This window comes from Mustela erminea, chromosome 11, assembly GCF_009829155.1.
Source record: "Mustela erminea isolate mMusErm1 chromosome 11, mMusErm1.Pri, whole genome shotgun sequence".
NCBI classification, from domain to species: domain Eukaryota; kingdom Metazoa; phylum Chordata; class Mammalia; order Carnivora; family Mustelidae; genus Mustela; species Mustela erminea.
In genome coordinates, this window is record NC_045624.1 from 96314956 (window position 1) to 96342776 (window position 27821).

At 52.8% G+C, this 27821-nt stretch overlaps 1 protein-coding gene across 3 annotated transcripts in view; it reads left to right on the plus strand.

The window, feature by feature from the left end:
* Positions 1–2775: 2775 nt before the first annotated feature.
* The window catches only part of VWC2 (von Willebrand factor C domain containing 2), a 101312-nt gene continuing 76266 nt past the window's right edge, over positions 2776–27821 (plus strand). For 2 of the 3 annotated variants that reach the window (XR_004277004.1, XM_032305580.1), the window contains exons 1-2: positions 4747–5728; positions 25152–25281. Coding sequence is in view for 2 of the 3 variants with exons in the window: in XM_032305580.1 (XP_032161471.1) it covers positions 5033–5728; positions 25152–25281 (826 nt within the window). In the remaining variant the exon portion in view is untranslated. Of the gene's footprint in view, positions 3030–4746; positions 5729–25151; positions 25282–27821 lie in introns of those variants that run through there. The other variant, XM_032305581.1, reaches the window with a different exon arrangement.

Below are 27821 nucleotides of genomic sequence, written 5' to 3' on the forward strand. Positions count from 1 at the left end.
ACTTCCGTCTGGACCACGGAAGTCCTGCTCCCTCTTGATTTCAGCTGGAAGCAGTTTTCACTCCTCCTAACCCTGACTGATGAAGGCTGACAGCTTCTGGTTTTTGCAGTTTTTCCTTTTCCTGTTTCCTCACTGCTCCTCTAGGTCTGAGAAGATGTTCATCAAGTTATCCTCCCTCAGTTTGCTCCCGCATTCCTAGGCAAAGGTCAGCTGAGCTCCTGCCGTCGTTATAAACAGGTGAACATGCATCAGAGTGCCAGCAACTGACGTCTAGCATCCACAGCCTGGTCTAGTCACTTCCATGTCCCAGGGCTTCTCCGCACCCTGGGGGCGCGCAGTCCCATGGGAGCGGCCGATTAGTGGGGCCTGGAGGAACAAGGCAAATACAGTAAGTGACTGACAGAGCGCCTCCCCCTGGAGACCACCTGTCTTGCTGCCCCAGGACAAGAGTCTGAGATTTCGGTGTCAGCTCGGCTGGAGCCCGGTTAGCCCTGACCTTAGTGAACTCACCACCTCGTTGAGGTATGGTTTCCCACTGGCAAAATGGAAGACAGTAATGGCACCCCCAAGACTTGGGAGCGTGGAATGGAAGGGAATGAGATGCGCCTGACAGTGCCCAGCACCGTGGGAGGGATGAGTGTGCTTCTCGAAGATTTCTCTCCCCTTGCTCCCACATAAGTTCTTGATCTTCCCTCCTTCCCTCCTTTCCTTTCCTCTCTTGCCCTCTCTCTCCCTTCCTTCCATCCATCCGTCATTCCTTCCCTCCCTCCTTATTTGAGTCACTGAGGCCCTAGACTAAGCACAGAAAGATGAATCATGAACAGCTCCAGCCCTCCACGGAGCCCCTGTTTCTGAGGTGGGTGCAGCTACACAGCCGCTCCGAGAAAGTCACCTGCCCGTCACGGAGACATAAACCAAGTCTTGCTGAGAGAGGATGTTAATATGTCATTGTAGACATATAAAACTCTGTCATAGTCTTGTTTAAAATAGAAGAGAGGACTGAAGGGTTACCCTAGATCTTGGCCTGGGACCAGCCTCCCCTCTCCGCTGCTCAGGACGGGCACTGGCTCTCAGACCCCCTGCTGAGCGGGGTAGTGCTCCTGCTGGTGGGTTTAACTCGGGCGCTCAAAAGGAAACATGGACGGAACAGACTGGGTTCACCGGACAAGGGGCCAGAAATGGGCCACGGCACCAGTGCATTTTGGGGGATTCATATCCATATGGAGATTTTCTTTCCTTTTTCTTCTCTCAGTGAGAAAACAAAGCTCCTGAGACACCCAGTAATTCACCCCAGGTCCCCCAATCTACCCTTGGTAAAGCTGAGATGACACCCATGTCACTTCACTCCCTAACTGAAAAAACTTTCTGCTCTTTATCTGTAGCCCGAGGAGACAGTAGACAAATGACACAAGAAGAAGAAAGAGGGGCGGGGGGAGGGGGGGAGGAAGGGTCATTATTGCTAATGCAATAAATTGTAAATTCTTCTGATGCCTGCAAAGCCCCAATATTTCCTTGGATTTCTCAGCTAATCAAGGCTGCCTGGGTATTGTTGTTCAGAAGGACAGAAATCCTTCTAAAACTGCTTTTCCCCTTCATTTCATCCCACCACCTCTGAGAGCATCTGACAGAAAGTGGTTTGGATGCTGGGCTGCACAATTAGCTCCTAATTTTATCAGGCTGCTTCCTGTGAGCCCCACTGTCTCCTAATCATGGCTCTCCACTGTGACCAGGAGGCTGGGACAAAGGCTTTCTGATTCAACTGGAACTGTGATTGAGGTGGGATCGATACAGAGACATCACGATTCCCTCAATCAGACCCCCAACCAATTTTTCAGCCAGAAGTACAAGCACGTATCAGTAGGGTTTTATTATTAGTCACATGCTCTTGGGGCTACCCCGATGCCATGACTTGACGGTACTGTGCAAAACAAATGTATTTAACAGGTGGCCAGGCTGCTGCATTCCAGGGGCACATGTGACTTGAGATGAGGCGACAGAGAGAAGAGACAGTAGGGATTCGAAGGCAGAAAGTCTCAAATCATTGTGAACACAGAGAGCCTCTAACCAACCTTGTTTTTAATTTTTTTTTTTTTTTTTGGTTTGTTTGTGTGTGTGTGTGGATAAGCTTCTCCCTGCCTCCTGTGGCCTCTTTGTCCTTTCAAGAACGGAAGGTACATCATCTTTGCCGAGGATGAGAGATGGGAGAGGGGCACCTGGCTGGCTCAGTTGGTTGAACATCCCTCTCTCTTGATCTCAGCCCAGGTCTTCATCTCAGGGTCTTGAGTTCAAGCCATGGCTGGGTTCCAGGCTCCACCTGCAGCCCACTTTAAATAATTAAACAAACAAACAAATGAGGTGGGGGAGAACAGGAACTTGTCTTAAAGTCCTCTGGTCCCCAGTCCCCCAGTTCAGAGCCAGAGCTTGCCCCAGCTCAGAGCCTGTTTTGCCCCGGCATTTTCAGTGATTCTCAGATGACATTGCCCCGGGAATGCACATGCTTATAAAAATTCCATTTGGGGAGTTAATGTGAACAGGTACCTTTTTTTCCTTTAATCCAAGAAAAGTAGCACATCCACTGGCCAAGATCAAAGGGTGAATCCAAGACCCAAGACCGCACAACACAGGGCTCTGCTTAACAGTTTAGCATCCTTACAAAATTAATCCGAAATGTTTCTATTTGTGGCAGAAGAGACAGTGGGCAGGACAGGGATTCAGAAAGTACGCTGTCCGGATTTTCATGAGTTCCTTCCTCCATACCTCTGGGTTTCTGACCATCAGGAGGAAAATAACTCCCAATGGTCTGCTAAGCCGACGCGGCCTTGGAATTCCAAATTGAACACAGTTTGTTTCAGGTTTTTCAACAGCGGCAAAACCAAGCCGTCCACGGGGAGGAAAGCCAGAGGGGGCCAATTAGGAAGGAAGAAATTAAAGAGAAGAATAAAGGAAAGAAGGAGGCGCGGATGAAAGGTGCCGTGGAGAGTGAGCGACAAGGCAGGAGTCCGGCAGGCGGCCTTGCGGGGGACTGACAGGTGGGTCTAGCGATTTGGGCAGGGAGGCGAGCGGCCAAGAGGTCCCCGACTCCCCGCAGAGCTGGCCGCCGCAGCAATGCCTCGCGAGAGAGCGGGGGCCGCAGAGGAGGGAGCGGGGAGCGCGCGGGGCGGGAGGAGGCGGGAGCCTGGCGCGCGGGCTCCCACGCCGGGCCTCGGTGCCACCCGCCCGCCCGCCGCGCTCCGGGCGCCTCCTCTCCCTCCGACGCGCCGCGGCGGCCCGGCATCCGGTTGCCTGGCGCAGAGATCTCCCCGAGCCCGCGGGGTGGAGAAAGCGAGGCCAAGCCGGGCGGCCCCCCGGGCGCGCTTCGCGGCGGAGACGCGGGGACGAGACCCGGGGCGGAGCGGCGGAGGGCGGCGCGGGCACTGACGCCAGTTGGGCAGCGCGCTGAGCCAGCCCGCGGAGACGCCCTAGCCGGGTGCACGCGCCGGGCGGAGCGCGCAGGTGGGGCTGCGCTCGCCGCGGTGTGCCCCGCGCGGGTCCCCCGCCGGCCGGAGGATGGGCGCCGGCGCCCCGGAACCGCGCCCGCTGCTGCTGCCCCCGAGCCCGCCGCGAGCCCGGCGTCCGGCCCGCGCCCTGCGCTCATGTATGTAGGCTGGGCGCCAGCCCCCAGGGCTGAGGGTGCATGTGGGGTGTCCGCACCCAGCGCGCCGGGAAGCGCTGGGAGCACAGTTCCACCTCTCACTGCTCGGGAGGACCTCCCCCGGACCCCGAGTTTGCAAATGCGGGTGGGAATCGAGGTCCATCTGGCCGGGGCAGGAAGTGAGCACAGGACAAGACTGTCCTAGCTCTACGGGGGGGAGGGGATTTTCACCGGGTTAGGGGGTTTGAAGACCCCCTGCAGCGAGCCGGATGGAGGGTAGGAAGTAGTGGGGAGGACAAGGGGAAGGGAGCTGGGTTGCCCGCACCCTGCAGCGTCTAGGGTTCTCTTGGCCCCTTTGGGCGACAGAAACTTTGGGATCCATGGAGGCTTTCAGAGATGGGGAGAGTGAGAGGGACTCGCCCCCGCCCTGCATCCCCAGCCTCCCCAACCGCCCACGGTGGTGCTGCCTGGGCACTTCTGCTTCACCGCTACGACCCCCTCCAGGGTGAAAGCGATTAGGAGCCCAGCGTCGCAGCCCGCACGGGGGTTTCTCATCAATGCTCCCGGTCGCCGAGTGGCTAGCTGTACACGGGGGTGGGGATGGGGGCGAGGGACGGCTGAGGTGCCGAAGCCTCCGGAACCCCCGACCCCGCCGCCGGGGGTGGTCGTTGACATCCTTCCGTGCTTCTGGGCCTGGGGAGGAGGGCGGGGAAGAGGCGTCTGCTCCCTGCACTCGAGGCATTTAAAAAGTTGTTGGAGATGAATCACGGGGTCCTGGGAGCTTTGTTAACCCCCTCCCGCCCCTTTCCCCAAACGCCCTAAGGCAAGACGGGGAGGGTTTCCCTCCTGTCTTCCTGCACGGTCTTCCTTGTCCAACTCCACTGCGGAATTCTCCATTTAGCAACGGTTGGGAAAGTGTGGCTGGCACCCAGGGGGGCACATCCCGGGCTCCCGGATTATGTGTCTCTCTCCGAGTTTCGCAGGAGGGCGCGGGCCCGGCTCGCTGCCTTCCCGCAGCTCCGGCTCCGCCACCCGCCCAGGGCCGTCCCCACCGCCTACCGCGGCCACAGGAGGAACGCGGCGGGCCGGTGTTTCTCCCGGACTTCGCTTCCACGTCCGTCTCCACCATCTGTGAGGTCTCAGAAGCCGGCTGGGCAGCGACGCTGGGCATGCTGCCCCCGCCCGCGTCGTGCGACTCGTTAATCTAGAGTGCTGCCGGGGCCGGGCGGCGCGGGGCCGGGTGGGGGCCGGGCGCGCGCGGGCCGCGGGGCTCAGCTGTGCTGCTGTTCTCTCCGCAGGGACGGCGGCTCCCGGCTGGCGGCGGCGCGCCCCCGGGCTGTGAATGCGACTCGCCCCTCGGCCGCGCTCCCCGCCCGCCCGCCCGCCGGGACGTGGTAGGGGATGCCCAGCTCCACTGCGATGGCAGTTGGCGCGCTGTCCAGTTCCCTCCTGGTCACCTGCTGCCTGATGGTGGCTCTGTGCAGTCCGAGCATCCCGCTGGAGAAGCTGGCTCAGGCGCCGGAGCAGCCGGGCCAGGAGAAGCGCGAGCACGCGTCTCGGGACGGCCCGGGGCGGGTGAGCGAGCTCGGGCGCCCCGCGAGGGACGAGGGCGGCAGCGGCCGGGACTGGAAGAGCAAGGGCGGCCGCGGGCTCTCCGGCCGGGAGGCGTGGAGCAAGCAGAAGCAGGCCTGGGCCGCCCAGGGCGGGGGCGCAAAGGCCGGGGACCTGCAGGGCCGGCCCCGCGGGGACACCCCGCAGGGGGAGCCCCCGGCCGCCGCCGCCCAGGACGCGACCGGCCCGGACCTCGCGCCCACGCCGGAGCCGCCCGAGGAGTACGCGTACCCGGACTACCGCGGCAAGGGCTGCGTGGACGAGAGCGGCTTCGTGTATGCCATCGGGGAGAAGTTCGCGCCGGGCCCCTCGGCCTGCCCTTGCCTGTGCACCGAGGAGGGGCCGCTGTGCGCGCAGCCCGAGTGCCCGCGGCTGCACCCGCGCTGCATCCACGTCGACACGAGCCAGTGCTGCCCGCAGTGCAAGGAGAGGAAGAACTACTGCGAGTTCCGGGGCAAGACCTACCAGACTCTGGAGGAGTTCGTGGTAAGAGGCGAGCGCCCGCCGGGCCACTTTGCACCTCCCACCGCGGGGTGAGACCTCTCTGCGCACTATGCGCCCCCACTTTGAAGAAGAGGCGCGTTCGTTCTGGTCCTCAGAGGCGGACAGCGCTGTGCTCGCGTCCCCTCAGCGCGATCTCCCATTTCAGTGCGGAGGTAATCTCTAAAGCAATGTGGCCAATGTACGGCCTTGCCTTTGGTCTTTGGGTCTTCGCCTTAGAAGGGTACGGAGAGGATGAGGCCCGCAGCAGGGCAGGGACGCCCCAACACTCATTGGCTCTGCTGTTAATGTTCAGCCACTGCTCCTAATTTAAAAGTGTTGCCGCTGAAATGCACAACCTGTTTTCAAACACAGGGTAATTTGCCGTGCCATTTGGGATACATCCTTCAGCTAATAGCTAATTAAGGAAGACTAGTCATATAAATAAGCCATTTCCCTAGATTACATGTTGGGGTATCATGCAAATGTTCTAAAGAATGAAAAGGCAAAGAAAATGCTTGCTCATTGGATGCCAACGGATAGTGGAGGGCGAGAACCAGAAGCTCGGTTTATGGTTACAAATTGTTTGGTTTGAGGTCAGGACTGGTAAGGAAATTAAGAGCAGCTGGCCATGTCCCAGGGGCCTACTGTGTGGCAGGCTTGATGCTGCACCTTCCACATGCATTAACTTAGTTCAACCTCATACCACACAGCGAGAGAGATTATTACCTGTGATCTCCAGTTGATGGAGAAGAGGAAACTGAGGCACAGAATCTTTAAATATCGTAGGGAAGACAAGGCAGCTGTTCAGCCAACTCTTGTGCTAGGCCAAGCGGTTCTACTCCATACTGCCCCCCTTTCGCCCTACATCTTATGGGAAACAAAAGGCCAGCCCCAGTGGGTGCAGGTTTGGTTGGACATGCTGGCCGCGTGTGTGCTGGGGGAGTGCTGACAGCCCTGACTCTCACAGGTGGCCTGGGCAAGGATGCGAGACTCTCCATCTGGATGGCCCCGAGGGGGCTCAACCTATGGCCTGCTCGACGTGGCCTTGCCTTGGCATGTGGGAGGTTTCCTGGGTGGAAGGGGGCACCCTGGGGCTTGCAGCCTCCAAAGCCGAGCAAAAAGGCAGGAGTCCCCCACAAGCCAGCCTCTGAGATCTGCACATTTGGAAATGCCAGGATGTGAGGGCACCGAATGAATTTCAGGAATAAATACCCAGGGGTATAGAACTAGACAGCCAGGAAGGATGGATCTGGAGATAAGATACAAAGTATGGCAAGCATGCTAGGATTTAGTCAGGAAATGGGTGTCCCTCCTGGCCTTGCCAATAGCCAGCTGCATGACAGATACAAAGCGTTGGTCCCCTCTGGAGTTCTTCTTCCTCATCTGCAAACCACAGACTCCAGACCTGATGCGGAGAGTGTGTCTCCAGGCCCTCCTGGTCAGCACAGTTGTTCACTCCGGGCCTTTGGAGAAAGACAGATTTGTTAAGAAAATCCTATGAATAAGGCTTTGGCCATAGGCCCTGAGTGGGGTAGGACTCTTGTTCTCAAAATGTTCTCTGACTTGTGGGAACCAGGGCCCATGCTTCTCCAGATGTTTCCATGTGGAGGCAAAGGTCCTTGTGCAACTCAGAGGCAGCACCTTCCCTGCTGGCCCAGGGCAGGGCTAGAGGAAACGGGCCCAACCCGCTAAAGCTTTTGAGTTTTGGGCTCATAGGAAAACCTAGGAGTTACAAGAACAAATGCAAACTGTTCATTTTTAACTAATAACATGTATGGCTTGCACTCTATGTGGTGTTAAGAGTTCTTTCTTAAGAGTCTCATGAAGTTGGCCGAGGAATTATTGCATTTCTGATCTAAAAAGCCAGAACACATCACAAGGTGCCCGTTCATCTACCTGAGATGGCAGATAGAAGGGAGAACCCAAACTTCTGTTTTTGTAACTCACCGCTAAGTGCTCACTGCCAACAAGCTGCCCTCGCGTGCAGGGATGGGGGGGGGGGGGAGTTCTTATCTGATTCCTGCTTGCAAAAATCAGTGGTCAGTCAGTAGACTGTGTTTTAGACTCTGGAGACGGGACATGTTAGGGCCACAATGGGACATTGGGAAGATTATCATCTTGGGAAGAATCAAGATCCCAGTGAACCCATTTTTAGGGTATTAAGTGCATCTTTTCATCTTCAAGTGACACTTCATTTGTAACTTTCATCCCGTCATTACCGGCTGCTGGGAGGGACACGTGCGTGAGTGCATGTCGCCTGGCTGCTGCGAATGTTTGATTCTGTGCTTGCTCCTGTAATAAGCACAGCTTCGTCATGAGTTCAGTCCCAGACATTGTACCTATCACGCTCCTTCCTTTCTCTTCCCATTGTAGGCATGTCCCCAAGTCACCATGGTTTTGTGCAAGTCATTTTGTGTCCATGTTTTTGTTTCCTTCCATGTCCAAGGAAGGATGCAGCATGTCGTTGGGGGTTGTGAGAAGAATGGCCTAGAATGGAGTAGGGTCGTCCACAGGGAGCCCAGGGCGGGGGAGGGAGGTGCTGTGGGTCTCAGTCCTGCGGAATTGTGGTGCTGAGCACCAGGGCACAACCATTGTTCACCTGCCTGCTGAGGCTATTCTGGCTTTTGAGAGAGAGAGAGAGAGAGAGAGAGGCCGGGGTCTGTGGTTTGCACAGCACAGTGAACGCATCTGCTGTCTGAAGCGCTTTGCTCTTCTTGGAAGAGGACGTAATTGAAAGGGAGGTTGTGGGTACAGTAAGGTTCTGCTCGAGGTGCTGTTTACTATAGCAGGAGGGAGGTGACAAGGAGGCCAGCTCCGGGCCTCCTTCCCTGGGAGGCACACAGGCGCTTAAACCATCCGCTCTCTGCCCTCTCTCTGGGCACTGGAGGCTGGCTGCTCACCGTGGGCATGGCAGAGCTGTCCGTTGTGTCCTGTGTCTGTCATGCGCATTCGGCCCCAGGGAGGGCTCAGCCTCTCTTCTTTCTTGGACACGTGGCTCCCTGCCCAGTTTGCACTGCCAATTCCGCCTTTCCCTTTCTCTCCGAGCTCCCGACCCCATGACAGCCTCCGTTCCTCACGGCCTGGTTGATCTCAGCCAGATGTCAGCAGAAGACCTCACTCACTGCTTCCACGGAATCCCATGAGGCTGCTGGTAATAATTAGAGCCCTATCCGCATTTTTCTGGGGATATTTGCAACTTAATTTGTATATGCAAATAAAACCGTAGTTACGATAGAATTTTCTCCACTGCCTCTCAAATTATACCAAGCGTTTGTCACCTTAGACCAGCAGGTATCCAACGTTGAATAAGGAAACCTGTCTGTGGGTTGATGTTTTTTTATACCTGAATGGTATTTTCATGTGCTGTCTGCTTCCTGGGGTCTATTCATTCGCTGGGGTTTCCATAACAAAGTACCACAGACCAGGCGACTTAAACAATACAGATTTATTGATTTACGGTCCTTCAGGCTGGAAGTCTGAGGTCAAGGCGTGGGCAGGGCTGGCTCCTTCTGTGGCCTCTCTTCTCCGTGTGCAGATGGCCACCTTCTCCCCAGGTCCTCACCAGGCCCTTCCTCAGGGTGTCTGTGTCTAATCTCCTCTCCTTAGAAGGATACATGTGTCCTCCTCACATCAGATGGGGGCCCAATTGTATGACCTCATTTTAACCGAATTTCTCAGTTGAGACCCTGTCTCAAAATACAGTCATGTTGGGAAGTGCCGGGGGTTAGCCCTCGAACCTGTGAATTTGAGAGGGAGGACCTGATCCAAGCTGTAACGAAGCTAGCTCTAAGGGGCATCAAAGGCCAGAGTTGACCTCATATGCATGAGCCCAAGGAGATACAAGGAATGGGAGGTGAGGGAGGCTTCATCAGCAAGTATGATGGAAGAAAGAATTTACAAAGAAAGCACAGAGTGATTGGTGATAAACTCAGTGCCCATGAAGCAGAGTCCGGCAGCCCACCCAAACCTCTGATTCTGTGTGCTTTCCATTCTGAGCCTGGCATTGGAATGACTGTCCTGTGCATGTCCATGGAGCCGTGCATCAGATATAATCTGTGGGTTGTTCTCAGGGGCTCTGTGGAGCCTTTCAGATTCGCCCCGATGGGTACCAGGCGGACCAGCAGCAACCCAAATTTGCAATTTACAGAGGGTCTCCCCAGCCCCTGAGGGGACCGTGAAGTTAGAAGTGGGGTCTGCAAGCTTGTTTCTGTGTTTTCTAGAACTCAATCAGTTTCCACGATTCTTTTGGCTGGTGGGACACCCGTGTGGTCTGTCCACAGGGCTCTCGTAGTTAGCAGGAGCTCTGATTGGCAATTGTGTTGGTCTTTGAGGAAAAAGGGAAACTGAATTATTAATAAGCTCTTGCTCACTCGACCATCTTCCAAAGCGTGGAGGCCTGTGGAACGGGAGGCAGCTGGACAGAGATCCACAGGCGAAGGAACTTGGGGCCGCTGGGCAATCCCAGGCTCTCCCTGGGCATCAGCGTCTGACCCGTGATCAACCGTGCGGCAGGATCTCGTTTCCACAAGTTTAGTAATGGAAACATTCCATTTAGTAATGAAAACATGAAATTTGGAATCAGAGCTCTCATAAGTAGATCTATCACAGTTAGGAAAATGTGGCAGCAGAGAGAAGGACACAGTCATCATAGTTTTCAGTTCCCCAGTATTTATGCTCTTTTGGCGGATGGTCACTTCACAGAAAACAAGACTATTTTTACTTACGTTTGCAACGAAAATGGTGTCAAGCTGTGTAAGGCTCATGTTCGGAGGTCAGCCCGCGACTCCTGCTTAGTTCTGAGTCAGATTTTCTAAATTATGGACATATCAGCTTCTGCCTGTCTGTCCAAAGCCATTTAACCAGTAACAGGTTCTTTTTGTTTTGTTTTAAATTTATTTGTTTTTTTTTTAAAAGATTTATTTTTATTTATTTGGGAGAGAGGGAGAGAGAGTGCATGCACACATGAGTGGGGAGGGGAGTGGGTGGAGGGAGAGGGAGAAGCAGGCTCCCCGCTGAGAACAGAGCCCAGTGTGGGACTCGATCCAGGACCCTGCAGTCCTGACCCGAGCCAGAGGCAGGTCGGACACTTACCTGACTTAGCCACCCAGGGGCCCCGAAATAGTAACAGTTTTTTAAAAGGGGGAAGTCTGTGTGCTGTCTCAGGAACTTTCAGATGTGGGCGGGTGTTGACCTTTTAAGATCTGGCAGTTTCGTGACCTGATCAAAGTCGTGGAGCCTAGTCAATGGTGGAACCAGGCTCTGAATCCTAGATTGTGGCCCGGTGAAGGCTGTGTGCTTCCAACCATACCGTCTTATGTCGGCGACCAAGTGGGGATGTGGTGAATTCTAGGTAGGGGAGGAAGGGACCGCTCCTACAGGTTTAGAACCTGCCCCACACTTGTGTCCAATAAATGCTCGATCAGCTTGGCCAAGTGTTTATCTATGTGGATTCCTGCTACATTCGACTCAGGCCATCTAGGACAAAATAAAGGCCTGAGATCCTGTCCTTCAAAGTATGACATCTTGAGTTGCAGTGAGAACAGAAGCGCTGAGTTCCAGGAGCTCCCTCAGGGCAAGGGGGCAGTGGACAGCACCATCGATCTCCAGATGTGGGCAAAACCCCAGACCTTATCAGGCCGACAGCAGGCAGACTGGTGGCCTAAAGCCAACTCCAGCCCAACGAGGTGTCCTGTTGGGCCCACCACACATAAGACATTTCTTTGTCCGTATAGATATTTAACAAATGGGACATTCGTCTACATACCCAGATTGCCAATTTGCTGTCAAAATGGAATGATTCCTAAATGGTGGCCATCTGCCAGAGCTGTGCTGGGCTGCTCCTTTCGAAGGGCATTGGCTCCTCAGCTCCCCATGTCTCCACTTGGCACGATTTACCCTTGGCTTTACAGCCACATAGCTTTGGAACGCCTCTGTGGCCACAGGGGGAGAAATGTCCCCTTAGGAGCCCAGATCCCATGCTGTCATATCCTACCCCTTCAGATGGAGCAGAAAGTCAGCACCTTCTAGAACTTTGAGGACTAAGTACTTACCATCTAAAGACGTCCGTGTGGGCCATTTTCCTGTGGCATCTTGAGTCCCTGAGCAATTCTCAGACCTCTTTTTTTTCCCCCAATGGTACAGAATGGAAAGTATCCTGATTATCTCTCCATTTATGAAAAGTTAATGAAGTGTATGTAAAAGCAGTTTGAACCTACGAATCTCTGAACGAATTAAAAAAACAAAACAAAACAAAAACCAAGAAAGTCTGCAGCTAGGTTAGTGTGGTGTCTAGGTATATCCTGTTGAGTTTGCATCTTGGGGGAGATGACTACCCCCTAGCAGGGTGTTTGGGCCCTGGCAATACTTCCTGCAAAGGCTCTCCATCAGGGAGGGGCTCTCTGGGGCTTGCCCATATGTATTTCCTCGGCAGGTGGAGTCTCAGAACCTGATAAATCCCAACAAAAATCTGTTCTTGCTTTTTTTAATTCAAAAACATTGTTTGGGACAAATATTTGCCAAGCACTGGACAAGATGCTGGAGACATAATGTCAGCTTTGGAGTGCTTCCAGTAAACAGGCAGTGACCCGAGAGCGTGTGATGGGCTGTGAGGAGCATCATGGGGCTCTGCAGGGTACACAGGTGGAAACGGCCCATCCAGACTCTGTGGTTGATGGGTGGTTTTTAAATGACTGAGCAATCCTGGGGCAGGTTTCTGGGGAAGAGTTAAGAGTCTGTCTCAAATAGAGCTTGGGTAGAGGCTACAGTTTTCCACCCCAGCCTACATACCCTAAAGCCATCCTTCGTGGTATGGTTCTGACCACATAGCTGGAAATCCAGTTTTTTTTTTTTCTGTTTCTGTTCCAAGCCTGAGATTCTGCCAGCTGGATTTCACTTCTCATTCTATTTCTGTCGGGCACTGGGGTGCGGCCAGGACATGGAGTGCCTTTCGAATCTGCAGAAAAGGATGATGTCAGACATCTGCCCATGGCCCCGCGAGTTCTCTTGGAAGCCCTAGGCCAGTAGAAAAGTATAGGGATGGAAAATTAAGATGTCACGTGGGTCTGAGCATTTCCAGAAATGATTTTGCCTTAAACACGATGAGACCACCCCTTGCTTGCCTGGGAATATGGAAGAATGATAGCCTGAACACCTACCGCTTACCAAACTCATGAAGTCCCAGATAGCATATACAACCCATTTTCTTAAGAGCACAGCTGAAACAGAAAAAAAAAAAAAAAAAGAAAGAAAGAAAGAAAGAAAGAAAGAAAGAAAAAAAGAAAGAGAAAAAGAAAAAAAAGAAAGAAAAGAAAAGTAAGAGAAATTAATCCCCGGAGGTAGAATCCAGACAGGAATGTCAGCCTTATAATGGTGGCCATCAGCAAGCAACCCCTGATACCTGGGACCCAGGCCTTCAATACTCGTGGCCAGGCTGGGGCACATGGCAAACCCAGGGCCCCAAGCGGAGAGCATCAGATCAGGATGTGACTCATAAGGGTGTGCTCCCCCGAAGAGCATGTCCTACAAGGGGACAGTGCAGACTGCCTGCCCCAGATGGGCCTCAGGGCTGAGTTGAACAGACTCTGAATATTTGTTGGCTCTAGTGCCCACACTCTCTTACGAGCATGAAGCCCATATTCATGCTTCCCTGAGTGGTCCAATAAAAAGTCCAGGTGGGATATTTTTGTTTAAAGGGGCCACAATTACCTGGCAAAACCAAATGCTCCCAGAAGGAATGCACACTCCATGCAAGCTACAAAGAATCCCCACAAATAGTGTTGCAAGGAATGTGACCACACAATGAAAATCACACACAAAAAGGGGCATCATCCCCAAGGCTCCACCAAGACCAAGGTAGTCCAGTAAGACTAAGATGTTGGGACATAAATGAGACTACTTAATACACAAAAATATATATATGTTGAAGTAAACTGTATGAGTAAACAAAATGAGCATATTCCAAGTACTAGTCAGTTTTGAAAAGGAGTTAGAACTTGTATAAAGGAATGATAGAATAGTTTGAACCAATGAGGGTTCAATAGCTCATCAGATAGTTTATGGGACAATTCAGCAAGCCAACAGATAGATTTGAAGAAGTCTCCCAGAGTGAAACACAGATGTGCAGATGGATCATAGGAAGGAGATGTTTTCATACGTGGAGGACAGGGAGAGAAGATTTAATATGGGTCAGATCAGAATTCTGGAAGGGGGTAGTAGGGACTATGGGAAGGGTTATGAGGAGTTAGCATGCCAGACCTTCTATTGGAAAGACTGCCATTCTCCAATTCAGGAATCCCCATGAATCTAAAGAAAGATGAACAAAACGACACCCCTAGCCATATCATAGTGAGATGGCAGAACACCCAATGCAAGATATTTTCCGAGCAAACAGAGAGAAAAGACTTGACCTGCAAAAAAGCAGTAACTTAGCGGACATCTGACTTCTTGTCAACAGTGGAAAATCCCAAACAGTAGAAGAACATCTTTAAAGAGCAAAGAGAAAAGAAGAGTTAATCCAATTTATGTATCCAGCAAAACTATCCTTTAGGAAGGCACCTGAATGAATATATTTTTATTTTTTTTAATTGTATTTATTTACTAATTTATTTAAAGAGTGAGTTGGGGAGGGGTAGAGGGAGAGGGAGAATCTCAAACGGACTCAGCACTGAACACAGAGCCTGACTCAGGCTCTATCTCACAACCCTGAGCCCAAAGCAGGACTTGGATGCTTAACTGACTGAGCATTTCGATCAAAGATATTTTAAAATAGAGCATGCCATCAAACAAATCATTGCTGAAAGAACTTCAAAATGCAATCGAAAGGATGAAATCCAGGGAGGAGGAACGTGACCCTGGAAGCTAATCCACAGAGCTAAGAGGGAACAGAAGAAAACTTTTTGCTCACTGAAGTGTAGACCCCTGGTTTTCCACTGGGGGTCATGTTGAGGGGATGTTTGCAATGTATGGGGACATTTTTGGTTGTCATAACTGGGGTGGGGTGGGAAGGTGGTCTCCAGGCTGAGTTTTGAGTTGGGAACTTGATCCTTGAACAACTACAAAATGCCATTAGATAAGACGTAAATGTTCTTAGAAAAAAGTTACTGTGGGTGGCCCAGCTAGCTCAGTCTAGGCTAAGTCATGCCACAGATGAGCAGTTCCAAGGGCCCTTCCTGCTTTCCAGGGCTGTTGGTCACAGATGCTGCCAAGTTCTTATGGCCGTCCACTAGGTAACTCAGAAATAAATAGTATTGTCTTTACCAAAATCTACCACATGGACTGGTCCATATAGACCGGACCTTCTGTATGGTCCCTTTGCTATCCCCATAGGCTGACAGGCTACACTAATGTATTTATCTCGTTCAACTTTAAGAACAGTTTCTGACTTAAATTTGACTTTCAAATCTCATGTGACTTTGAAAAAGTTATCTCAATATCTCCGTAGAGGCTTAAAGCAGATAAGACACAAACTTAGTTTTAAACAAGCCATGACTCATTTATTAATTCCCATTTAGGAGTTAGAAGCGATAACTGTGATCCTTGGTCACACTCTTGAATAGTTGCCAGTCCTGGGGACACAGGGCCGTCGGCCAGTGGACAAGCTGTCACAGTGACATCTCTGTCCCCACAGCCACAGCTGCAGGGAGTTCTCAGGTGGCCCGGATGCAGCGGTCCCTTGTCTCACAGGGAAAGCCTCCCCTGTGCACTTGTTCCTCGACCCACTGCTGGCTTCACTGTGTCACACACGCAGACACATCAGGGGTGCGTGGGTTGGAAGAGAAAGAAATCGCACAAGGCCACTGCCTTTCCTTGGGCCTGTGCAGAGCAGGGAGGCAGGTAGCCTGAGGGATGAGCTGTGCTGTGATGTCAGCCTCTCGGCTTAGGTCACTTCCCACTGATGGCAGAGATCCTCTTTTGTCCCCATGGCTCCCAGGACGCCAACGAAGAAAACTTCTTGCTCTTAGTGACAGCACAGGGCAGCTGCCACAACTTCATGGTTAGCCCTCAGGTGCCACATTGCCCATGCCTGAGCCCAAAGAGGATGTTTCTTGTAACGGACTGCAGCATCTTCTCCACCCAAGCAGAAAAACGGACGGGAAGGGACTTCATTCACTGGAGAAGCAGCTGGCAGTGTCCTGTTGTGATTCTAGGATCCTCTGGAAGAGGCTCAGATTCAAGAGGAATGCAGGGCCACTGGTGTGAGCTGACAGTGCCCCCACCTGGGCTTGGGCTCCAGCACCCCCTGGGTAACTGGCTGCTGACACACGCGGAACGGAGCTTCAGGGCCACCAGACTCTGACCTCAGATGCTGTCCAGACGGGTGCCTGCGTGGCCACCTGATAGTTGGGGAGGGTGAGCCCTGTTCCTGAAACCTGGCCAGCCTTTTTTTTAGGAATCTGTGAATGAGCAGAGCTTCTTTTAAAAACCTTAACATCACCTGCTGCTGGGGTGAGTGGATAGGGTCCCCAGGTGGTTCTCGAGGCCTGCGGTCATGGCGCCTGGTCTCTCCCTGCCCTGCTCTATGTGCAGCGGCTGGGGGCTGAGGCACCATGAGTACGCGTCTCCCTCCACCACGGAAATGGATAGACACATCTCTCCATTGTGGAGGCTGGGAGTGGGATCTGGTTCTGTTGAGGCTCAAAGATGGCCATATCCACCTGTGCTCTCCCACAGTGGAGAGAAAGCCCAGAGTGATCACCAGGCTCTTCCTTTCCTTCGAAGGGCACTAATCCCACTTAGGCTCCCAGCCCCTCCGACCTCAGCACCTGACATCCCCACCTCCTAATACCATCTCACTGGGGGGTGAAGGCTCCAACCTATGCATTTTGGGGGGAACACAGACGTGCAGTCTGTAACAGAAGGCCAGATTTTCTGTTCTGCTTTGGATCTGACCATGTAGTCAGGGCATTCCAGAATGTTCCCCAGGTCTGGATCTTTAGCCCAGAAGGAATAACCTTCTTTGGTTTTGTCAGCTGTTCAACTGCTTGCCGCAGAGCGAAAAACGCCGTGTAGACGCTGCCGGCATCCTTCCCCGCTCTCTGAGGTGAGATCCCACATTCTCTGTATTAATCTGAGGGAGTTCGTCACAAGAGGATTTGAAAGGCGTCCTTAGACAGCCGGTCTTGCCACAAGCTAAGCGGTAAAGAAGGAAAAGTCATTCTTTGATGTGGCGTTGGGTTGTCAGACTGTTGCACTGTTGATCTGTTGAGCGGTAGGAGGGGCGGCTTTCTTCCCAACACTGGAGACCTGACAGCTTCTGGGGACAGTTCTTAATTAAGTCCCTTTGTGTGCAAATCCGCTCTCTGACAGAGAGTGAAAGACAAAGAGAACAAAAACACAATCTTTCCCGAAGGGGAGGGCGCAGGAAGCAGAAGCTTTCTGTTGCTACAGGGCCAGTGGCTAGTTTGGGGGGCTGGAAGGGGGCTGAGGACAAAAACCCATTAATTGGGCGTGCAGAAAAGAGGGCAGAAAGGCACGCAGGGGTCCGGAGGCATCCTTGCTGCTCTGACTGGTGGAGGGAGCCTGGAGAACAAGGGCCAGCAGGTGCCTCAGTGTCCCTGCTGGACCCTACTGCTGTCCTGTGTGGAGACAGAGCTTTGCAGTGCCTTGGCTGATTTAATAAGAAGGTTTCAGGTAAGGAACCAGAGGTAACCTCAGAGGAGGATTTCGTTCCAGGTGACAGCACACAGTCCCTTGTCCCAGGATTGTGCAGGGAGTCGGGAGAGGCAGGAGGATGAATTCAATGAGCTCACGACAATCGCACGAGTGGCCTGGTGGTCTGCGACTGGACCCTGCGTTCAGGCTGCTGCTGAGACTTGGGTGTAGTCCTTGGCAATGCACCAGACTTGTGGGTGTGTTTCATTTGGGGACGGGAGAAGCGGGGAGGAACCACAGTTGAAAGGCAGCAGTCCCGAGTTTTTCTCCAGCTGCCAAGTAACACAGCTCCAGGCCATCGGAAGCTGGTAAGACCTGGTGGTTTACACAGACGCGAACTCTCATTTCCCTCCGATGCAACTTGCTAACTAGTAAGTGTGACGCCAGGCCCTTCGGAAACATTCTCAGCTGCTGGAAAGGACGCTTCCGCCATCTGGTGATCAAAATGTGACAGTGACTTTTGGGGAAGCTGCTTGTCATCCCCAGCAAAGACCACGGTTAGTCACCTGCCTTTTTGCTTGGTGTCTCTGGCAACTTGTGGCTTAATTCACCGTCATCAGATTAATTCCATAACAGGGTCCGGATGTGTAAACAAAACGCAGGTTTTGTTTAGCTTTTGGAGAAGTCCTTCCGTGCTGTGGCTCCCCACATCTGCTGGTGGTGGAAAGCGTGCTCCTTTGAGGTCTTAGGAATCTCATCATTTGGGAGTAATTACTCAGCATTTCCAAATCTCCCCCCTTGGAAGATGTCTCTCACCTTCTTTTCGTCTCCACTAAATGGTTCTGGGAGCTCATGTAGCCCCACGACAGGGGGAAGGGGTGTTGTGCTGCCTCCTGGGGCTGTTGCTGTGGGCTTCCTTTCTGCTCCCTGCCGCTGCCCCAGCCCTGAGCTCTCAGGATCCCTGCTAGGTTGTCTGGCTGTAAAGCTCCTCCCTGTCCTTATGGCCGTTCCTCTTCTCTACCTGTCCCATCCTCCTTACTTTCCTTAACTGTCTTCCCTCCTTTTCCAACTAGAAACCACAGCTTCGCCTCAGTATTTCTTACTATGCACCTGCAATTCTCAGCGTCTGTGACTTTCTTCCCTTCTGTTAGTTTCTTTTTTATGTATTTATGCCTCAGCTCCCAAGCCAGACGGAGCACTGAGGCGAGCAGTAGATTTTTTCATATCTGTCCTCGACATGCAGGATTCCACAGGGCAGGGGACCGGTGGGGTTGCACAGAGGTTGGAGCGGGCGATGGGACCCAGGGAGGCCAGTCCTGGTGTCGCTGTCCCAGGACCTGTGTGTCCATCATCCAGTCTGCAGGATGCACGAGTCCAGACCTTGTATCTTCCGTATTCAGATTTGAAAAGAAGTTTGTGCATCGCCTGAGTAACAGAATCTGAACCCCCAGCTGCTCAGTACAAATTTGAGCTCTTTAAAGGCAAACCTGGCAAAGAGAACAGTTAGAAAATCTGTAGCAGGAAGCACATGTGACATCTGTCCACTGGGCTCGGGACTTGACTCCTGCAGAATCTGGAGGCTCTGCTGTGTGATCTCAGGCATGCAGCGAGGTCCTCAGATCCCATACATGCTTTTGACATTCTCAGGTCCCTTCTGCGAAGTTGCTGCCTTAGTGTTCACATTGCGCTGGCGACTGAACCTTCTCTTCCATGTGTCCTCCAAATCCCCATCCCTCTTAGTGGAAAGATTTGTCCTCCTTCCCTCGTCCCCAGATGTGGGTGTCTGATCCTGGCGCAGCTTGTGGGGTGCTGAGCCAATTCCTACTGCAGCAAAGCTGTAAATTTTATTTTTTATTTTTTATTTTTTTTCATCATGTGCCATGCAAGTTCATTTCAGCTCTTCCCAGTTGTCTCTTTCTTGACTCCGTCAATATCTAATGAGCCTGGATATTTGCACGGAGACAGTCACCGTAACAATCCCATACGTGACGGACACATGGCCCTAGTATTGAGGGGTCCTGAAAGGAGCTGCTGGCCCACTTGCAGCCTGGGATCCGGGCTCTCGGTGCCGAGGACTTTGTGCTCTAAGCCCAGTGCACCTGGGAAAATTCAAGAGATTTGGAAGGAAGAGAAGCACGGGGAAAGAGGAAGGGAGAAGGAAGCCCAGAATTCAGCGTCCTTTGTTTTCATGTGAATCTTACTTCGTGTCATTGCAGTGTCCCAACAGTTTGGGGATTGCTAGTGGGACACCTCTGCTGATGGGCGAAACAGAAATAGGGAGAAGATTTTATCCAACGGTGAAGGTTTTCACTGTGAAGGTTCTACACTACTAGATCCTCTTCTCTTTCTTCTCTGTGTGGAAATTAAACCCATCTATGAAAACCCTACAATTGTTCGGGAATGTTCTGCCTTCCACTTGTCTGTCCCTACGGAAGCATCTGCACCCAGCCTGGAATTGTCTCCTGGCCACGAGGAGCACATGCATTTCGTGGCACAGGGCTTTCATGGCATTTCCTCCAGCAATCCCAGCAGAAAGTTCCAGATCCCAGTATAGCAGAGGTTGCCATGCAGGCAACGTTGGATTCAGGGGATGCACGGCATTGTCTGCCCCCTCCCCCAGCCAGGGGCCCTTTGCGGCAGCATAGGACAGGAGGGCGGGTTTAAGTGGATTTGAGGAGAGCAGATGCATCTTCTGGTGCGTGATGTGAACCTGATCTGTAGGAAGGATGGAGCGAGCTTGTACCTTCCAGAGTGGAAAGAGATTTGGGCCACGGACAAGACCAGGATTCCCTATTCAACACGCTTTCTGCAATATTTCAGAGCCTGGTACTTCTCGTGGTGATAATGATTATAATCACAGTTGTGAAATCATACAAGGCAGCGTTTCCTACAATCGGTGCCTCACTGCACCTGAGTTCATTAACGTAAAATATAGGTGATAAATGGGAAGCCGCTTATGTAATCCTCACTGAGATGTGTCCCACTCAACCTCTGCCCCCCTCCCGTAGAGATCTTCAGTCTGTACGTATGGGGCACTGGATTTCAGCAATATCCGTTTAAGCAGGCGTCATTTCACATTTGAGAATCGTCCCAGTAAATGACGGTTCCTGTTCCTACTTCCTTGTTAAGAAATAGGTGCAATCTTTACTTTATGGTCCTTATAGCCAACACACATGTGATGGAGATATGCGAATAATTATCGAGCATTATGAGGGTCTAATTACGAGCTGCCCTCAAGGTAATAGCACTGGAGCTTCCGCGATGCGTTGTGCTTACGGTGGCTTCACCGAGCACGTGCTCGAAGGGTTGGTCCTTCACTGCACTGCCTCAGGTTGGAGGGGAACCTTCTCGGATGCACATTGAAGATGACCACAGTAAGGCAGGCCAGCGGCCTCCGCCTGGACCCTGGATCTGAGGCTGGGCCTGGGGTGCTTGGCCTGCTGGCAGTCCTGCTCACCAGCCCAGCTCCCGCCCGTGCTCTTACCTTCCAGAAACATGGCGGAAGCGGTATTTGTCAGTCTGGTTTCAGGACAGGGGTGACTGCACGAATCCACAGACCTTATCTCGCTTCCGGTTCCTATTCTCTTTCCCCAACACAAGTCCTGTCTCCTCCTGGCACGCGGTGGAGTGGGGGGGGGGGGATCCTTGAGAATGGGGAATTTTCCTCACATGCTGAGCTGTTCTTCTAGGCTGTGTGTTTAAATTCTGTCTATGCAGAACCGGGGTTTGTACCCGGAGGATTGCAGGGAAGGGTGTTCCCGTCAGAAGGTGTGCCATCCAGGATGTAGGCTGTGACCTGCTAAGGAGAGGGGCTGCTGTTTCAGAACGAGGTGACCCCTGCTGAAATGTCTTTGGGGGACTGAACCGCGTGGGAAGCAGAGAAAGGATGGCCTCGTCTGACTGCTGGAATGCAGCTGGCAAGTTCACCTTGCTGGTCACAGGCGCAGTGATGCACGGGCATGGTCAAGTTTAGCTTCCATGGCGGGATAGAGAAGATGGGGACGGCGGGAAGCCATCTGGTGCTCGTGCTGGTGCGTGAGGACTCTGCAGCTTTGGGGCAGCTCCGACCTGGTGGCTACAGTCAGAATTTCCTCATGGGCCAACCAAACCTCCACCAGAGTCCGGCTGCTGGAGTCAGCTGCCTGCCCCTGCTGCCGTGGGCGGGGGGGCGGGGGGGCAGGGACTCCATCCATACGTGGCTTAATGAAATGAGCCAGAAAGAGGGTTATGGGCACCCGGAATGCCAGATGCACCCCATGACTGCTGACCCAACCTCTGTGTTGAGGCCACAGCCCGTGCTGGATCCTGGGCTGCGGCTTCCTGTCTTCTGGGAAGCCCTCGCATCCCCATCTCAGTCACGGGAGGGCCCCGGCAACTGCCTTGTAGAGGAGTCAGCTCTACGAGGTCTGTCTGCGACAGACCCAGGGACAGCGCTTGCATGGGAGTCGGGCGTGCAGGGGTGGGGTGGGACTGGCAGCAGGGAGAACAGCTGTCCCGAGTGCAGCGGGGTGCTGTCACACCTCCCTTTGAGATGCTGTCACACCTCTCCTTTGTGACGTGGTGACGCTGAGCTCACATGGCTGCGACTTCCTGGTCCAGCCACTGAGTTCACCTAGGTATTTTGAGTGGTGGCAATGGCAGTGGTTTGCACTTTAGTGAACTTTCCTGCTCCGTATGAGGCACTGATGGGAAATAAGGTGATGGACTTAGTGAGGGGAGGAGCCTGTTATAACTGTGCTTCTGAGCGGAGAGCCGGGGGAAGCCTGACCCTTGGTGATCAGAGCTAGACATGCACAGAGGGGCAGAGGGGCTCAGCTGGAGTTCTCTGGGGTTGGATTGCACCCTCCCCCCGTGCCCTGGGACCTTGCTGCCAACGGGAGACTGCCATCCTGGGCAGGCAGTTCCGGGAACCGTGGTCAGATGGGGAGATCTGACTCAGGGCAGGCAGGAAACCTATGAACAGGGTGTGGGGGCCTTTGCCCAGATGGGACTGCAGTGGCCACGGTGTTCTCTGAGCAGTGGGGCAGGGCTTGGCCACTTTGCTCTGTGTGGGACTCAGCAGAGCTAGAACTCTTTGACGAGGGACAGGAGCCTGGTGTGGGGTGTGGTGAGGATGGGCAGAGCAGGTGACAGGAGGTGAGGCCTGAGTGTGACACTCTTGCTTGTGGTGGTCCCGCTTCTGAGCCTCAACTTATATATACATTTTTAGATTGTTTGATTGATTGATTGGAGAGTGAGAGAGCGGGCAAGCAGGGGTAGAGGGAGAGAGCGAATCCCAAATAGACTCCATGCTGAGCACGGAGCCCTACCTGAGACTCCATCCCAGGACCCTGAGATCATGACCTGAGCTGAAACCAAGAGCCTGACGCTTAACTCTCTGAGCCACCCAGGTATCCCTCAAACTTCTGTTTTTGAGACACAAACCCATCTCCAAAGAGCTGAATCAGGGTTTCTCAGTGTTCTATGATAGCAAAGTTTCCAGCAGAACTTTTGATCAAGTTGCAGAATCTTTCCAAAGGGAGCAGTCAGGGCCATGGGCATGCACCGTCCGTGCCTCACTCTGTGCGTGGACACAGGGAGGTCGTGGAGCGGGAGCAGGAGGGAGTGTTTGGTTCTGGGCTGTCTGGCCCAGGATGCGCTCCCTCATGTGGGGAGCTGCAGGGTGAGGCCGCCTCCAGTCCTGTGTCCTAGTGTCTGCCGTCTTTGGGACCCACGTCTGCTCCTTTGTGGTTTTTCCTGGAGCTCCCCTCGGGGACAGCCCGGAAACCTGGTCTCCCCTTCCGTCAAATTCCCAAAGCAGAACGGGGCATTTTCCTGCATCCCCACAGTGCAGGTGGCGTGGGGGTGATGTCAGGCTGTGCCCCTTTCTGGAGGACAGACCCCAGTGATTGTTGACCTTTTTGTTCCTTTCGGACTACCCTGCCCTCCAGATGGAACGGTCCTCACCTCTTCTGGGGCCGGGGGCCTGGCTCCGCACCGTGCAGCCTGCCCTGTCTGTGCTGTGTGGCTTCGGTCCGACACTTCACACTGAAGGCTCGGACACGCAATGAACTGTGTCTCTTGCGACTCAAGTCTCTCCTGTTAAAACTCCAGATCCTTTTCTTTCCCGCTCCCTAAGGCAACGCAGCCTTGACAGAAGGATGCTACAGGCTGACAAAGGAGTTAGTGTGGGCAGAAAGAAAAGAGAGCAGCAAAGAACAAAGTTTGTGACAGCATCATGAGAGCCTCACGGTGGCCACCATGTTCCTGGAAATCGTGCCTTGTGTTGTTGCAAGACTGGCAGCAGCTTCTAAGGCTGTCCTGCACACCAGCTCAGAGCGTTACCCTGGGCCACTCTGAAGTCTCACAGATGCATACTCACTCACTCTACAGGCTCGTGTGCACACACACACAGTCTACACACCCATACACACACACACTGAGAAACCCCACACTCACAATACACGCACACACTCTTACACATAGTTACACACTCACACACATACACAGGCTCACATACAGTCACACACATGCACTCACAGTCACACATACACACACATACAAGCACACAGTGATTCATTCTCACACACTCACACATACACCTAGTCACAAACTCACACACTGACACACACAGTCACAAATACACACACACACAGTTACAAACTGATGTTCACATGCTGACACACTCACACCCACACACACTCCAACAACTCACACATATACACATGCAGCCACTCACACACCTACACTCACAAACTCACACACATACATATGCACACACGCACTCACACTCACACAGATAAGCCTCAGCCCTTGCTCCCAGCCAGACTGACTGAGGGCTAGAGCTGGACAAAAGACCAAGTTTTCATAGAAAATGAGCTTCTATTTCATGAAATAACCAGGGTATTTGGTAGAGATTTGGGATCTTAAATTTGGCTAGACGAAGGAGGTGTCCGTGAGTGTTATTTGTGTTCTCTCCCTTTCAAGTGCTGGTTAGTCAGGGTGTGCTGTGCAGAGCAGAGCACCCAGGACCCCCCAGTCCAGGACACTCTGCCTGACACCCCCCCCACTATCTTTCAAAGCATCCATTTCCACATGGTGGCTCCTGCTTCTGATTGCTGGGTCCCCATGTGCCGTTTCTGCTTTGTCCTGGGTCAGCCCCATGGACAGTCACTCTGGTGGTGATTTCCAGGGGGAAAAAAATCATCTACATCACAGCCTGCATGTGGCTGTGGCCGATCGAGTTGGTGTCAATGCAACCCTTCTAGGAATGCCGTCATGCTTGATGGGAATGATCCGAGAGGTAGAATCTGGGCCAGCTGCCAGGCTGCAGCACAGAGAAGGCCCCCGCTCACTCAGTGGCGGAGGGAGGGCCCTCTGGAGGCAGTGGGGGAGAAAAGGAAGACCTGCCCAGCTCTGGAATCAGGCCCCTTGGCAAGCTGCCTGCCCCCGAGTCTGCTTCTGCAGCAGCACACTGGGCGAGGGTTCGGTTGGCTGCTGCTGTGAGTGCTCCCTGAGGTCGCCTTCAGCCATCTCTTGGCTAGGTACCTCCTTCCTTCACCCGGTCCCATCCCCCTCTGCTATCTGCTCCGCTCCCGTGTGGCGGTGTCCCCAACTAGCTGGGTGGCCCTGGCAGAGCTGTGCAAAGGGGGCTTTCGGAGGGAAACCCGCTTTGCTCCAGCACCCTGGCTCCGCACTTTGCAAACCATGGGGCTGCATCGTGTTTGACACTCCTAAGACACTCGGGTGTCTTCACAGAAGATCCTGGGATTGGCGGGGGGGGTGCGGGGAGGAAAACCTGAGTTTGTCCGGGGAGGATGGCGGGAGGTCTGAGCCTGACCGTGGGCTTGTGTTGCAGGTGTCTCCGTGTGAACGGTGCCGCTGCGAAGCCAATGGGGAGGTGCTGTGCACCGTGTCCGCGTGTCCTCAGACGGAGTGTGTGGACCCCGTGTACGAGCCTGACCAGTGCTGCCCCATCTGCAAAAACGGTACGTGAGACAAACGTCGAGCGCGGGGCGGCCTCCCCCGCGCCCCCTGGGGGTTCACCCCAAGTTCGCGGTCTGTTTCGTGGAGCGTGAAAGATGTGTGCCTGTGGGTTCGAACACCGGTCTTCACGCCCTCATGTGCACACCACGTGGCTGCAGGGCCCTGGGGCGCACTCGGGAGCCCTTCTGCGTGAGGTGTGGTATCAGTCCCCGTGTTCCACAGACTGAGTCAAGAAGCGCTTTGGGGAGAAATTTCCATTTCCAGAGCGAGGAGAGTCACTTATTTTAATTTAACTCTGTTTGTTCTTGCAAAGCCGTTTCTCTCTTTCCAAGACAAATCAAACATGCTGGTTGGGCTCATTTACTTTTCATTACTAAGTGAATTAAACTTGGGACGTAATTGAATATTTTTCATAAGTAAATTAGGCAGGAAGAGCACCCCCTCTCCAGTGAGAGCCGGTGTTAGATCAAAAGCCTCATCTGGTTTATGGAAAAGAAATGGCAGTATGTCCTTGATCATAATTTATAAAGGGAGAGCGTTTCCTCATCCTGAATAATGAGAATGACTTTGTACCTTAAAGTACTGAGTGCCGTCCTGGGCATCACGTTTTAAGAGGGTATATGACAAGAGTGCGTTCCCAGGGACAGTGGGCTTCGCCGTGATGGCTCTCGAGGGAGGCTTGATGAGGCCGTTGGGTTGGAAGCGAGCTGGCTCTGGATTCACCTCTTCAAGAGCTTGAGTCCCTTCCCTGCAAGAGGGATGGGGGAGGGGAATGTCTGCGTGGCCATAGTACATGGTGCTAGGACTCAAGGCCAAAGCCACAAATTGGCTCGGAAAGATGGGAGCTTATCCCTGACCTGAGGACTCCGGAGAAGGAGGTGGTCCGCTGGTCACTGCGGCGTTGCTGGACCACGCAGGAGGCCCTGAGATGTGGGCTTTGTAGGTGGCAGATGGTGACACAGAGACTATTGTTAGAGTCTGGGGGGATTCGGAGTTTCCGCAATCAAACTTTTGTGGGCCGTGGGGTGCCAAGGATGCCCTGCCTGCTCGAGGTACAGGCAGACACTGGATTTCACCACGACCGTAAATAAACAGAAGAGGGAATGTCACTAACTTTCCAACGTAAGTTTCCAGTGAAAGTGGAAGAAAGAAGGTCCCCGAAGAGCAAGCTCACCGCAGCTGGGGAGGGGGGAAGGTCACTCTATGAGGCTTGGCTTGTGCAGTCTTCTGCACGAGAGTGGACTGTGTCAGAGCTGTCGGGGAGTGCATCTGCTGTGGGGTGGGCTGTTCCGTGTGCACCCATCGTGAAGAATGGAAACCACGAGGCATGATTCCATGAGACTGAGATGGAGGGAGTTTCCGAGCAGACTTCACAAATAAGGTTTCTCCGCCAGCTATGGGGTGGGAAGGACATCAGTTTGCCTTTCTTTGCGGGTGTCAGTTAGGACTGGCAGAATGGAGTTGGGCTGGGGAAGGAAGGGAAGGTAGAGAGGCCAGCAGCCCTTGGAGGCGTGTGTAGTGCTGCGAGCCTGTTGAGGAACTGGTGAGCTTGTGGCATCCCTCAGGAAATCAGGGCGGTTCCTATCCAGGTAGCAGTACCTGCCAGTGGGCAGGGGAGTGCACTGCACACGAAACCTCTCATGGAGTCAGGCTATTCAGTAGAAGGCTCAAAAATGTGGGGTGCTCACATATTTGTTTATGTTAAATATCCAAGATACAGTGTATTTTTTCTTAAGAAGCATGGTAAGAAACAATGTTTTGGCATTTGATATTTTTTGTATATTTCCAAAAGTTGGGAAGATGTGGTTTCAGTCTCTGAGGAAGTGCTAGTCCTTGAAACTGTATAGCTTCCAAACCCACAGAAAAGTTGAAATCCTTGTACAATGAACAAGTGTAGACCTTCCACTGCATTTACCTATCGCAAATGTTTTGCCATTTTCGCTGTTATCTCTTTTGGTCTCTGTCTTTGTCCCCACTTTCCCCCATCTCTGTATATAACCCAATGCCATCAGCACATTTCTTTCTTTGTTCGTTCCCATCATAGAAGCTGGAGACCTTCTATTTATACCAACGCCAGCATGAAGCCTACTGAATAGAGTTCAAGACTTTTTTTTGCAGTTCTGTTTGCTCTTAGAATTTATCCCAGTTAGGGTAGAGAATCAGTGAACTATGATTAGAAAGTATCTGGATTAATTTCTTTTTTTTTTTTTCATCCCCAGGACATTGATTTCATCACTGAAAGTTTATACCCCTTTCTCCCACACCCCAGCCCCTCCCTTGTGGCAGTCACCTGTTTGTTCTTGAATTAACTCTTTATTGGTGTGCAAATGCTAAAATTTTAAGGATTCTTACTTTGAGAGATAGCACGGGCTGGAATAGAGCAGGATTTGGGGGATGGCATATTAGAGATTCTTAGAAGGAGCATAAATATTTTTTTAAAAAAAACCAGATTCAAGAAGGATTACAGATTCAAGAAGGATTTGTATTAAAAGGTTTTGATCCAATTATGTCAAAACATCAACAACTTCTTATTTTCAGGAGT